Here is a 13,525-nt window from a genome sequence, read left to right as displayed (position 1 = left end):
ATTTGTCCTCATTTTCATGAATTTTTCTGCGAAATTTGCCTTGGTAGAAGTTAATTTTGTATGCACATCTAAACAAACCATGCATCTAACCATCTAAGATTTTGATACCCCCCTCCAGTGTATGAACACAGAAGAAGTGATCATAGTCTAAAGTACCAAAATACTTCATTTTGACAGTTTATTTACCAGAAATATCCCCAAAAGTGGACCAGAGGGATAAAATTAAATTGTGCATCAACAAGAACCATCTAGCTTACAAAGTCATGACTCAGAGGTTTTCCATTTAGCCACCTGTATTGCTTGCATGTATGATGTATATTTGGTTTTGATACATGTACTTACAGATAATTTTATAAGACTGAAAATCTAAACTTCATTTTCAGAATTGAATGATTTGGCAAGGTCTGTACATTCAGGCATTTATAATGCATTTTCATGCTCAACACTGTGTGTTGTAATCAAACAGTGAAATTTCAGTTATTCAGTTATTGCTACTGCTCATTACAGGTAAAACGATATACCTGTGCAGCATATTGATAGATTTATGATACAAAGACAACAATACAACACACTATCAGTGTCTCCCCTAGGGGTGAAAGATTGAGAGTGAAAAAAATCCCCTTAGTGTCGGAATTGAGGGTCAGACTGCATCAAAGAAAACCCTTTGGCTTCAAAACTGGGGTTCAAATTAAAATGTTGGGGGTCCCTGAAGCACAAATTAGGGTAAAAGGGAAACACTGACTATCGATATACTTGATGGTCTTTCCATCGTACGATAATATGTCATTGGTAGGTGGTGCCCTTTTATGTATGTTGACATACTGGTTTTATTTCCAGTATGCAGATTACAGACCGACACATACTTTCAAACAGACTACCTGTTAGTTGTCAGTGAGTTTTATTCATCGTTTTAGTCCATTTATGGCAGGCTCCCCTTGATAAGAGAGAAGACTAGATTTAGCCACCATGCCCTTGGTTTAGCACTGCATGAAAGCCTTAAAAACATATTATTATCAGTGTCTTGTCTCCTTCAAACTTGGAAGGCATTTTGTTGTTATCTTCGCTACTAAAGAAATAATTCCATTTCCCCATGCAGAGAAAACCTAATTTAGAACAAGTCCAGGTGTGGGAGTGGGGATGAATACCAACAGTATCAATAACATTTTACTTCGTGCAAAGAGAGAAAAAACAGCTGCCATAGCCACAAGTACTTGTTTTTGTTAGTGAAAAAGGAGAACTACAGCACCTAAGTCTAACACCCACTCCCATTCTTTGAAAAAATAATAAAAAAGTTATGTAAACAAACTCATGATGTTTGAAATCTGCCCCCTCACCAATTCTGTGCAAATTTTATTTGTCCCAGCAGTTTATTCAGCCACTGATTAAATATATCTGCATAAAAAGAGTACATTTTCATATTTGCAGGAGTTCTTGTACATGACTGCTCACCAAATGCACAAATTCGACCAAAATATACAATATACAGATCAGTTAGAAACTTTGTGTAAAAATGGCTATTAAATGATGAGTAATGTATTTTTTTATACACATGGAACACATTTGGAATGTCTCCTTTACATTGAGCATGTGGTTAAGATAAGATAATTAGCATGAAACTGGTTGGGGAAGGCAGATTATGAATATCACTTTGTGTTTGTAGAAGGCAAGTGTTCACAATAGTATTTTTAGTTTTTACTAACAATAATGAATGCTTGTGCCTGCAACAGCTGTCTTAGATAAATTCTGAATTTAAAGAATAACATGGTAAACAACTAATAATTATTCATGAATGTGTAGGATTAAATTAGCTTGCATGTGGTAAGTATTGTTTTGTATTGATTCTCCACATCTTGTATCAATATGTTTATTGGTGCAGCAAAACTATTGATGCATCGATATATCAGTGAATCTTTTCATCCCTGTTGCTCATAAATGGAAGATCACATCAACATGAGGTTTTCAATGAAAGACTCCTTGTAATGCCTTGTTGTTCCCAAATGAAAATGGTACTGCATGCTGTATGCACCTCCAATATGGCCACCATAGTGGCCATCATGAAAATGTTATGATCACTAATCCTCCTGAGTGGATGGTATGTATCAGCATATGGTTGTACTAAATGACTTAGGATGCCTGGTTGGTTTTGAATGAAAGTGGTACTGCTCAGACATCCAGTATGGTCATCACAGTGGCCATCTTGGAAATCATGTTATCACTAATCCTCTGGATTGAATGGTCATATGGGTTTTCACAGAAAAACTTAGTGTACTGTCTAGTTTGTCATATGTGTAAATGGTGTCAATCTGACTTTCATTATGGCCAACTTGAAAAGTTTGTTTGAAAATCATAATATCAACGAGGAATATCAACTGTGATGGTTTTAACACTCGGCAGTTAAAATGAAGAAACATCCTTTTTTGTCATTAGACTGCTAGTTGTTCAACATTTGACGCAAGTATAATTTGGACACAAAATTTCAGGGTTATAGTGTAGGTGGTTTATATCCTGATTTGCAGAAATTTAGATATGGCTAAAGCAAAATTAGCTTTTTCTCACATACATGTGGAGACTGTCTTTCAGCCATAACAGTATCATTTCGCCAGATATACTGTTAGAAAATTAACATCTAGATCATGCAAGATATACAGCAATCCATCGCTGTAAGGCTGTTTGGTATAATACCATTCCTGTTATAAAGGTAGATGTGGGCATATATCTCATTTAATCATGTAGTGATATTGTATTGATGATGTATTTAAGGTAGTCACATTATAAGGTTGTATACTGCATAGCTCCCCTGGACAGTTATAATGTGGGTGTACCATGTAATATAATTAATTTTAAGTCAGTCTCGCTATAAGGACATTAGGATTACAGTATTAATACATGTATATTTCATTTTAAGGTAATCACATTATAAGACATTACACCACTTGGATCCCATGGAGGGAGTTATAATGTTTGAGTACTTCATGGTATATTTCATTATAAAGCAGTCTCACTATATTGCAGTATACTGCATGGTTCCCATGGACAACATTATAATGAGGGAGTGATGTATCAAACTGACTATGAACAATGTTTTAGCAGCACTGTAAAATAAAGTGGAAGAGTAAGAAATTTAAAAAATATTATTCAGGTCAAGATTGTATTTTATCAAACACAAAATAAAGAACTAGAATGTTACTTCATATGCTTCATTATTTCTTAGACTGTCTTATCTCCTTAAAAGTATTTCTTAGAATATAATTGTATTCTCCATTTGTGTTGTATATGCATAGTTTTCGGCTGTATTGGTCATATACTTAAAGAACTTGTACTAATTCCTTTTTGTCTTTTGGCTGTCCATTAGAACAAGTTTTTTGTCACCTGTTTTAAACTTCTTTGATGGTTACCATGAAACCTCACACACACACACACACACACACACACACACACACAAATGTGATGGCTATCTTGAAAATCTTGCTATCACTACAACTCCCATCTGAACAGATGGTCATATCACTTCTAATGTCTTTTTGTTCCTAAATAAAAATGGTATGATCTGAAATCCTAAATGGCAGTCAGTTTGAAAATTGTAATATTGTTCCTTACTAAGACAAACTTATTTGATGTCAGGCTAGTTGTAAGCAAAATGTTTCCTTTATGACATTATGTAAAATGTCTTTAATTTGTAGTCAATTATCAGCAAAACGTTTCTTATCAGACCTCCAGTTTCAAGGTCATCTTTTAAATGTTCTTGTTGCTGCTTCTCTTTGATTGAAAGTCATTGGAGATCTTCACTAAATGAATTCTTGGATTGAAAGTCATTTGAGATCTTCACTAAATGAATTCTTGGGTTGAAAGTCATTTGAGATCTTCACTAAATGAATTCTTGGATTGATAGTCATTTGAGATCTTCACTAAATGAATTCTTGGATTGATAGTCTTTTGAGATCTTCACTAAATGAAGTCTTGGATTGATAGTCATTTCAGATCTTCACTAATTGAATTCTTGGATTGAAATCATTTCAGATTTTCATTAAATGAATTCTTGGACTAAAGGTCATTTCAGATCTTCACTAAATGAATTCTTGGATTGATAGTCATTTGAGGTCTTCACTAAATGAATTCTTGGATTGATAGTCATTTGAGGTCTTCACTAAATGAATTCTTGGATTGATACTCATTTGAGATCTTCACTGAATGAATTCATGGATTGATGGTCATTTGAGATCTTCAGTAAATGAATTCTTGGATGGATAGTCATTTGAGATCTTCGGTTCTAAATGAAAGTGCTGTTGATGATACCCTCAAACTCATATATATCTACTTTCTGAATGCATGGTCCTTTAGACATGGGGTTTAAACTGAGAAACTTCTTATCATATCTAATTGGTCCTAAATAAATTAGTGATGGTCCATGGGCCATCTTAAAAATCATTGCCACTGTTGGCCATAAATGAAATGATGGCAGTGTGACAGCCCAAAATTTAAAAGATCTCATAACAGCTATTTCACCTAAACAGAAGGTTATATCAACATTTAAATTAAAAATAATAGATATAAAAAAATTGTGAAATGTATAGTTATTCTTATTTTTAGATGAGGCTCATCTGACTTCCAAAATGGCCATCCTGAAAATTGCTGTATGGCTTTTTTCTTCTCAATAGGTGGTCTTATTGATGTGTGATTTTCACTAGAAGCACCTTTATAGTGACATAAATGAACTGCTCGTTTCATCTCGAACAGTAGTGACCATCTCAAAGATCTTGTTATCACTGTTATTCTTGTATGAATGGGGACATTGACATGGGGTTTTCACTAAAATACTTCTTGCAATATTTAATTTATTCTGAATGAAAATGATGATCTCACCACCAACATATCCACACTTTGGTTAAGTTTTGAAAACTAGAGTTAAATGACATTGGGGTCAAGTCAAATGTCATAGTTTGCACTTGTAACTACCATTTTTCATCACTAGGTGCTCAGCATTAAGATGTTAGTGTTAGGTCTGGTCGGCCTTGTGTCAGGCTAATGTGACTGGGTGGGACATCATGCTACATTATCTGCAGCATGATGCCCCAGTGCTAGACATCACTACAAACTGCCACACTGCAGACATTATAGTGATATGACTGAAAAATTGTTAAAGCTACGTTAAAAATCTAAATCACACACACACCTACCATTTTATTTAATGACCCCACTCCCAAGAACCACCACCCTCTATTACCATGCTGTATTGAAATCATTGAACATTATCATCTTAATTGTATTATGTGTAAATAACTTTTTGGTGGTTTTGCATACAAATGTACCAGACTCAAGCTGAACTTCAGATGATAGTGGGTGCTATTTTTGCAGTCCATATTCAAACTTAGTATGAACAAAAAAACGTTCTTTCAGTGATGTTGTTGAAAGTTGTCTACAGAAGGCAGTAGTGCTGTCTTGTTCAGCACTATTTAAAAAAATTCTCCGTGAAGTCATTTATACTGAAAATGGCAGATACATTTGGTTTAATTAATTCATTTTGGTAGCATTAACTGACATGAAGTTTATTCATTGACCCAATTCCATACCATGTACTTTATGAACCTGTCTTATTAAATCTGCTTGACAGTTGCAAGAAATATTGATGTCGTGAGCAATGTGATTATTAATGATTTACAAGAAATATTGATGTCGTGAGCAATGTGATTATTAATGATTTACAAGAAATATTGATGTCGTGAGCAATGTGATTATTAATGATTTACAAGAAATATTGATGTCGTGAGCAATGTGATTATTAATGATTTACAAGAAATATTGATGTCGTGAGCAATGTGATTACTAATGATTTACAAGAAATATTGATGTTGTGAGCAATGTGATTATTAATAATTTTGATTATCTTGTAAGAGAAAAGTGACTATTATTAATTGACATTTTGATGTATCTTGTGAGAGAAATGTGACTTTGATTAATTAAGATTGTGATTATATTGTAAGTGGGAGTTTGAATTTAAGGTGATTAAGCAAGTTTAAAATTGTTCCCTTGTTGACTCATTCAGTGTTGCATACTTTACAATTTACCTTGTTTGTTTCTTTGCAGAAAGGCTGCCAAAACAGACAAACAATTCTGATTTAAATGATCCATATATATATTTTCATGCATGTCTGAGCCACCATGTTCACAAGAAATCCATGTACCTGAAAATAACAAAATATTTTTGTTATGGCTTTTGATCTGGAACCTGATATCAGGACCAAAATAAATAATACCAATAATGGTTTACCACCCAAAAGATACATTATTAGTTAACAAACTCATGGTAATTGTTTAATTGTATACAATTAAAAATATAATAACATAAAAACAACTTGACCAATTGACCAACTCTGAGAAAATAAGCTATATTATTGAATGTGGTGGTTTTTCTTGTATTTTCCAGATGTTTAGAGGATGAATACTGCTGCGGGGAAAATATTTGTTGTGTCTCGTACAAGGTCTGGGAGCTCTGGTATTTTTGGTAAGAACACATTTTGCTATTTATGTTGCACTGTAATCAAATGCTGGAATTTTTGTAAAAATTGATTAGTAAAGGGTTACATGATTACACCTTTGTTTTGTAAATATTTGTGCACTGTTTCTACCTCATCTGGCCTTTAAGATCAAGTGAATATGGCACTTTGTTGTAATGTCACATAATTTGATCCAGTATGCATTGTTGTTGTCAGTAAAAGATAGGTTCTACATTGCAGCCAGTAGGGAAAACCCTGATAAGAACCACTGACCCACAGGAAGCTACTGGCAGCTCTGTCACTATGGGGTTATGTAATGCACAGAGATATGGTCTGTTCATGGTTGCTTTTTATAACTATTACTCAAAAACCACTTCAGATAATTTATCAAATTTGAATGAAAGCATTCTGGCCTGTCCAGTTCAAATAATGTAATACACCATCAGGTATGATTACCATTACTGAAAATACAAAACCTTGGAATGACTTTTCAAAAACTACAAAACAGAATTTGGCCATGTTAGACACACAATCCTGGCATTAAGGTCTTTCAGACTTGTTCGGATAATGCTGATATGCCATCAAGTATGGTCATCATTACTGAATAATGACAAGCCTTGAAATGACTTCATTAAAATAAAAATTACAAAACAAAATTTGAACGTATTTGACATAAAGGGTATATAGGTTGTTAAAATTTGTTAAAATGACACTGAATCACTGTCACATGGCTGCCATTAGTAACAGTAGAGAAAACTTTAAATTGCTTGTTCTAACTTGACCAAATTTGACAGCATTTGGATAATAAGGGCTTTAAAATTTATTGAAATTAGGCCAGTTTGTGATCCAATATGGCCACCATTATTAAAACTAGAAAACTCTCTATATGACTTCTTTTCAGAAACTTTTGGACAGATTTTTACCAATTTTACAGAAAATATTCTGGTCTGAAGGTTGATAATTTTATGCTAGTACCAACACTTGAAAAGCCATTCAAAAGTTCTTTTAAGACACTGCTTAACATACTTTGATCAAATGTGACAAAGTTTCCTAGCATGAATGCCCTTCAGATTTATGAAACAAATAATGATCTGTCGTCAAATATGGATGCCATTTGTAAAACACCCTGGCACATGGGTCTTTTAGAATTTTACAAATGATGGTGATCTGTCATTAAATTTGATGAAGATACAAAATCTAGAAAAATCTTGAACAGTTTGTTTTCATAATATATATGTAGTAAACAACACTGGAAGCAATTTTAACTGAAAACATCCTAATGACCCAGATTTCTTGTTAGAGTAAAGCAGGGGAAGCAACCTATTATCAAGACTATTTAGAATCGCAGGTTTTAGTTACAGTATAATTATGTAAAGGTCTTCTTGCATAATACAATTTAAAACAACCCTAACTATGGCCATGGCCACCCAGTTTTTATAGCCAGAACCCACTGGCATCAATGAGTTTGTGTTCAAAAGTACTCTTTTAGGATGACCACTGCTCTAATGTGACCTTTGCCCACTATATTACTTATAGTGAAAAAATGTCAGATGTACCTCTCACAAGCATCCACATTTTTTTCCATCATACTGATAAAGAACCTAAGCTGAGAAGTGCAGTTTTGATCAGTGCAAGTTATCAAGAAAATGATATGATAGCCTTTGTGGTTTACCTTAGATGTCATTTTTTTCCCATTATCAAGATTACAAGATAGTAACAATAGAGAAGCACTTTATTGATCAGCACAAATTAGTGACATAATCTAGATATGACAGCCTTTTTGTTTTCTCTCATCCGGAGAAAAGAAACTTACACAACAGGGTACCAGACCTAGAGCATTTCATTTGAAAGCTACAAATTTGTTGAACAGTGGTATAGCTTGCAACAAAGGAAAGGTTATTTTGAAAAGTTCATCATGTCCTTATGGAAAGGAAAACTTTTTAATGTAGAACAAACAGCAAAAGTACTTCAATTCAAAAAACAAAAAGGGGTGAGTTCAGATTTCTTTGGTGAGAAATCTAATTGTAGAAAGATAAAGAAAGCATCATAAAAGAGAAGTAAATATTCTGCAGAAGTGGGAACATATAGTGGATGAAGAAAATAAGGTTTAAATGCCAAGGTTTTCAAATGGTTTTGCACTGCATGTGACAACAACATTCCACTCACAGGTCAGATGATTAAAGAAATGCCAACATTTTATCAGTTGATATGGGATATGACAACTTTGCTGCAAGTAATGGATGATTATACAGATTTTAGACACAATGTTAAGTGTTCTGTTGTTGGTGGAGAATCAGCAGTGAAGTTGTGGAGGATTGGGGTAAAAGATGGAATGATATATGCAGGAGATATAACAGCCAGAATATCTTTAATTGTGATAAGACTGGAGTGTTTATGAGAATGTTATCAACAAGGACACTGGTATAAAAAAATGACAACACAGGTAAAGGTTTGATAAAAGCAAATGAGACATTTACAGTTTTCCACTCGTAGAAGTTCTTCTGGTGAGAAACTGAGACCATTGGTGATTGGAAAATAACAGATAAAATTTGAGAGTAACATAAAAAGGCAAACAAAAGCATGGATGATGGGACTGATATTTGAGTAACGGGACTTGGAGAAAATACAGAACAGAATGATCTAGCATACCAGAAACTAGATTCTTCAAACATGAAGCATTTTCTTACCCCTCCCCACCCCAAAGTACAAGTTGAAAACAGTACATTACATTACATAGTGCATGATTGCATTCCAGAGAAATAATGAATTATGACTTAGAAATTGTAGACATAATTACAAAAACTTAAGATTTCTCCAAAAAGACAAAGAAATGTCATGGGAATCATGAGACAAAAAAAAGTTATAAATTTTTTGTTCCTAAGGATTCTTAAGAACTTTTGTGTTTAAATTGTTCATCAGTGACAGATAATGTGAATTGAAATATTAAAATAATTGTAAGAACGTCCTCATCCATCTATCCTTGATAAAATTTACCATCACTTCTCTTTGCATACTTCAAGGTTTTTGGAAATGACGCTTTCTAGGCTCAGTATGGCTTTGCTGTAGATACACATCAAGGTTTTTGGAAATGATGCTTTCTAGGCGCAGTATGGCTTTGCTATAGATACACATCAAGGTTTTTGGAAATGATGCTTTCTAGGCTCAGTATGGCTTTGCTATAGATACACATCAAGGTCTTACTTTTTTCCACTGGTCCATTTTGGGGAAAATGTATTGAAAACCTGTCAAGAAAAGGGTATTGTGGTAAGTAAATTTAATGTCACTTCCTCTCCCACATCATTTGGAGGACAACATTGAAATTTTTTATATGTGCTTATTGATACACAATAAGATTTTTATCTTTTTTCCTTCTTTCACTTTTTCCACTGCCTGATATCTTGAGATTATGTCAAAAAGGGGATTTTGGTAGTTTCAATATGATACACTGGCTGGAAGATTATAAACTTTGTAGTCTTTATGGGGTTCTGTACATGTTACTTTTTCAGTCCTGGGACATTTGACAAGATCATGAAAAGTTGAATTTTAAGTGTAAAGCTTGACTTAACCTCCCATGGTCTGCTTAAAACTTATTTTCATTATTCCAGCACTTTAGCAAACAGTGTGGATAATATTGTCACTGGACCCATGTGTCAATATGTTTGTCAGTTAAGTCATTGCTTCCAACATCTGGTTTAAAGCATGTCAGTGAAACATTGAATTTGTGATTACATTGTATGTTGTTGATGTTGATGTGGAATAAGATTTTACTCTTTCTGAGGTCCATTTTAGGGAAAATGCCCTTAAAATCTATCCAAAAATAGGGCATTAGAATTCAGTATGTTATCACTATCTGGCTGATTTTATTGAAACTTTGTAGGCTAAATGTGTGGTTGGTGCCAATTTGCAATATGCTTTGGTTTATCCCATTGGCCCATTCTTGCAGACATTTTGTGACAATTTTTAAAAGAAGGGAATATTTTGGGTATTCTGTTCTTTTGACACTCTTTCCTGCTTGGAAGATTTTATTGAAAGTATTTTAGATTCGATATCTGATTGGTGTAGAGTGCGGTGGTAGGGTTAGCCTTTTTTCCTGTGGCCTATATTTTGGGACATCTTTTAGTTTCTGTTAGTATGCCCATGCATCAAAGCTTGCCAAAACTTCACATACATTGCTTGGAGGTTTTTAATGCAATATTGAATACTAGATATGTGGTCAGTGTAGACGCTCAATATAATTTTGCATTTTTTCCTAAGGGCCATTTTTTCGGGGATCTGGGTGGGGCTGTGTCAGAATAAATGGAGCTGTGGCTTGCAGATATGCACAATTTTTTACATTTGTTTTAGATTTTGACCAATAATTTATCAGAAATGGACATAAATAATACATTATTCATTAGACCCTGTTCGAGGGCAAAGGGTAAACAGCATAATTATGCTTAGTTGTAGGTCCTTAAAAAAAAACATAAGTATTCCAAGATCCTCATTATGCCATGTGACAATAGTATTTACAAAGTTAATGAACCATTGGTAAAACAGCTGAGAATAAAGGGTAAAGGGAAAATGTTCCCAAAGTGGCTTCACATTTTAGCTGATCATGGTGATGCCATTAGACCACAGAATGACACAGTCATTGTATAGTTCTCACAGTGAGCTTGCTATTTGGAAACAATCTACATTTAAACCTGTCTTGAAAGACCACTGCTGTGAAAGACCACTTGTCTTGAGAGACCATGTCTGCAAAGCACAGATTGATGATTATATAGTATTATGACCTGTAATGAGAGACCACCTGTCTTGAGAGATTATAATTTTGGGCAGCAGGGGTGGTCCTTCAAGACAGGTTCTGTTTTATTAAGATTGAAAGCTTAATGGAGAATGCACAGTAATACTACCTGCATGAAATGCAGCATGTACAGTTAGATTGAATCAGTTTTTCTTCCTTTGTAATTAATTAATTCATCTGATTTATATTTAGATAGAAAAATGGCCACAAAGGTAAGCAAATAATGGTGAACATAATCTTCAAGGTGTAGGTGTTTCTTTATTGTTATAAAATAAGAAATCTGCAATACCACCCAGTTTAGAGGCCACATATATGAATGGAGAAAAGTATCTGAAATTGAAGCCCCCCCCCCCAAACTCCATATATGGTCTCATATAGTAATGTTGGTTGTAGGAAGAAGTGATTTTGTTGCACTTGCATTTAAAAAAAATATTTTCAATCCAGGTTTGGTATTGTTTTGTGCATCGTGATGCTGTCTTTCTGCATATGTTTCTGGCGACAGCGATCCAGGGCCTATTACATCCTCTTTAGAACACCTGCACCATACAGTCCACTCACTACTGAGGGAGAGAGGGGATACACGGTAAGTAGGATCCACCTTTGGATCAGCAATGATAATACAAGCCCAAAGATTTTCCTTCTTGGACCAAATGCAAACCACATTCCAGATCCAAACCCATTGTGCATTTTGATAATTTATGAAATTGTAACAAAAAGTTCACTCTTCATTTTATGCAAAGAAATCAATAAAATAATGTTATATGAATGAAAACAATCAAATAACATTATGCAAAAAAAACCAATGAAATATTGTTATGCAAAGAAAACAATGAAAATATATTATGCAGAAGAAAACAATGAAATAACTGAACATGAATTGAAATAAAAAAAACAATGAAATTTGTTATGCAAAGAAAACAATGAAAATATATTATGCAAAAGAAAACAATGAAATAACTGAATATGAATTGAAATAATACTGATCATGCAATGAAATAACAGATCATGAATTGAAATAACACTGATCATGAATTGAAATAATACTGATCATGCAATGAAATAACTGATCATGAATTGAAATAACACTGATCATGAATTGAAATAATACTGATCATACAGTGAAATAATACTGATCATGCAATGAAATAACACTGATGCAATACTTGGGAATAGTTTGAGGATCAAACTTTAAAAAAAAAATGCTTTACAAGGAAAGGAATGTCGAGCCACAGATATGAATTATCTTGTTTTTCTAGCTGACTATGGTAAAAGGTTGTTATAGCAGTAACTTTGACATCTATGTCCATGTTCATCCATATATCTAGCCATACCCTGACATCAGTGTACATGTTCATCTATACATCCAGCCATACCCTGACATCAGTGTTCATGTTCATCCATACATCCAGCCATACCCTGACATCAGTGTACATGTTCATCCATACATCCAGCCATACCCTGACATCTATGTCCATGTTCATCCATACATCCAGCCATACCCTGAGCAGAACAAATAACAGATCAGGTCTATATTTACTATTGGACCCAGTGTATAAGCTAGCATATATGGTAAATATTGTGTACAAGCTAGTTACTTTTAATAAATAAAAAGTGGTCATATGGATTCACAATTGAAAAGTGGCTTAAAATTGTTATTTTTTGAAATTGTCTAGTTTGCCTCAGATTTATATCGGAATTCCAATTAGCCCCAGTATAATTATGGGTATGGGGGTAGGTTGGAGTTCCAGTCCTCACTGAGGCAGCAGGGAGATCAGATTTGCCTAATTCACAGTTGCCTTGGATTTTAATATTCCCCACAACATGCATTAAAGATTGTTTATTATATTCTTGGATACAACATTTTGTCAGTCAGAACATTTGAATTCCTTCCTAACTGCATAACTAAAAAAATAAGTGATTCAGTTAACTTTAATACCATTCATTTTTTGCCATATATGAATCCTAACTTTCTTGTTTTAAGAAAATGATTTAAGTTTTGTTTAGTTTTCACTACAAAAATTAAGTTAAGAAAATTTGCATAAGTGAAAATTGTGTAGTCAGCACATAGTTGTAATTGTACCAATGTAAATTGTTTACTACATGTATGTCCAGTGTCATCAACATAGACAAGAACAATGACAGTTTGAAAAAATAAACAATCAATTCAGATACAACATTTCTCAGTTATAATGTTCTGAAAATCCCAATCCCCTATGAAACATTATAAACAATCTTCACTAGATATATATTC

At 33.7% G+C, this 13,525-nt stretch overlaps 1 protein-coding gene across 1 annotated transcript in view; it reads left to right on the top strand.

The window, feature by feature from the left end:
* LOC149776485 (uncharacterized) overlaps positions 1-13,525 on the top strand; it is a 150,238-nt gene that overhangs the window by 125,788 nt on the left and 10,925 nt on the right. Inside the window, exons 3-4 of the mRNA XM_089940919.1 lie at positions 6,422-6,499; positions 11,719-11,857. Of these exons, the coding sequence (XP_089797045.1) occupies positions 6,422-6,499; positions 11,719-11,857 (217 nt within the window). The remainder of the gene's footprint in view (positions 1-6,421; positions 6,500-11,718; positions 11,858-13,525) is intronic.

Source organism: Sinohyriopsis cumingii, chromosome 18 (assembly GCF_028554795.1).
Source record: "Sinohyriopsis cumingii isolate HCF-2022 chromosome 18, ASM2855479v2, whole genome shotgun sequence".
NCBI lineage: Eukaryota > Metazoa > Mollusca > Bivalvia > Unionida > Unionidae > Sinohyriopsis > Sinohyriopsis cumingii.
Note: the sequence above shows the minus strand (reverse complement) of the source record. Positions and strands in the feature narration are given on the sequence as shown.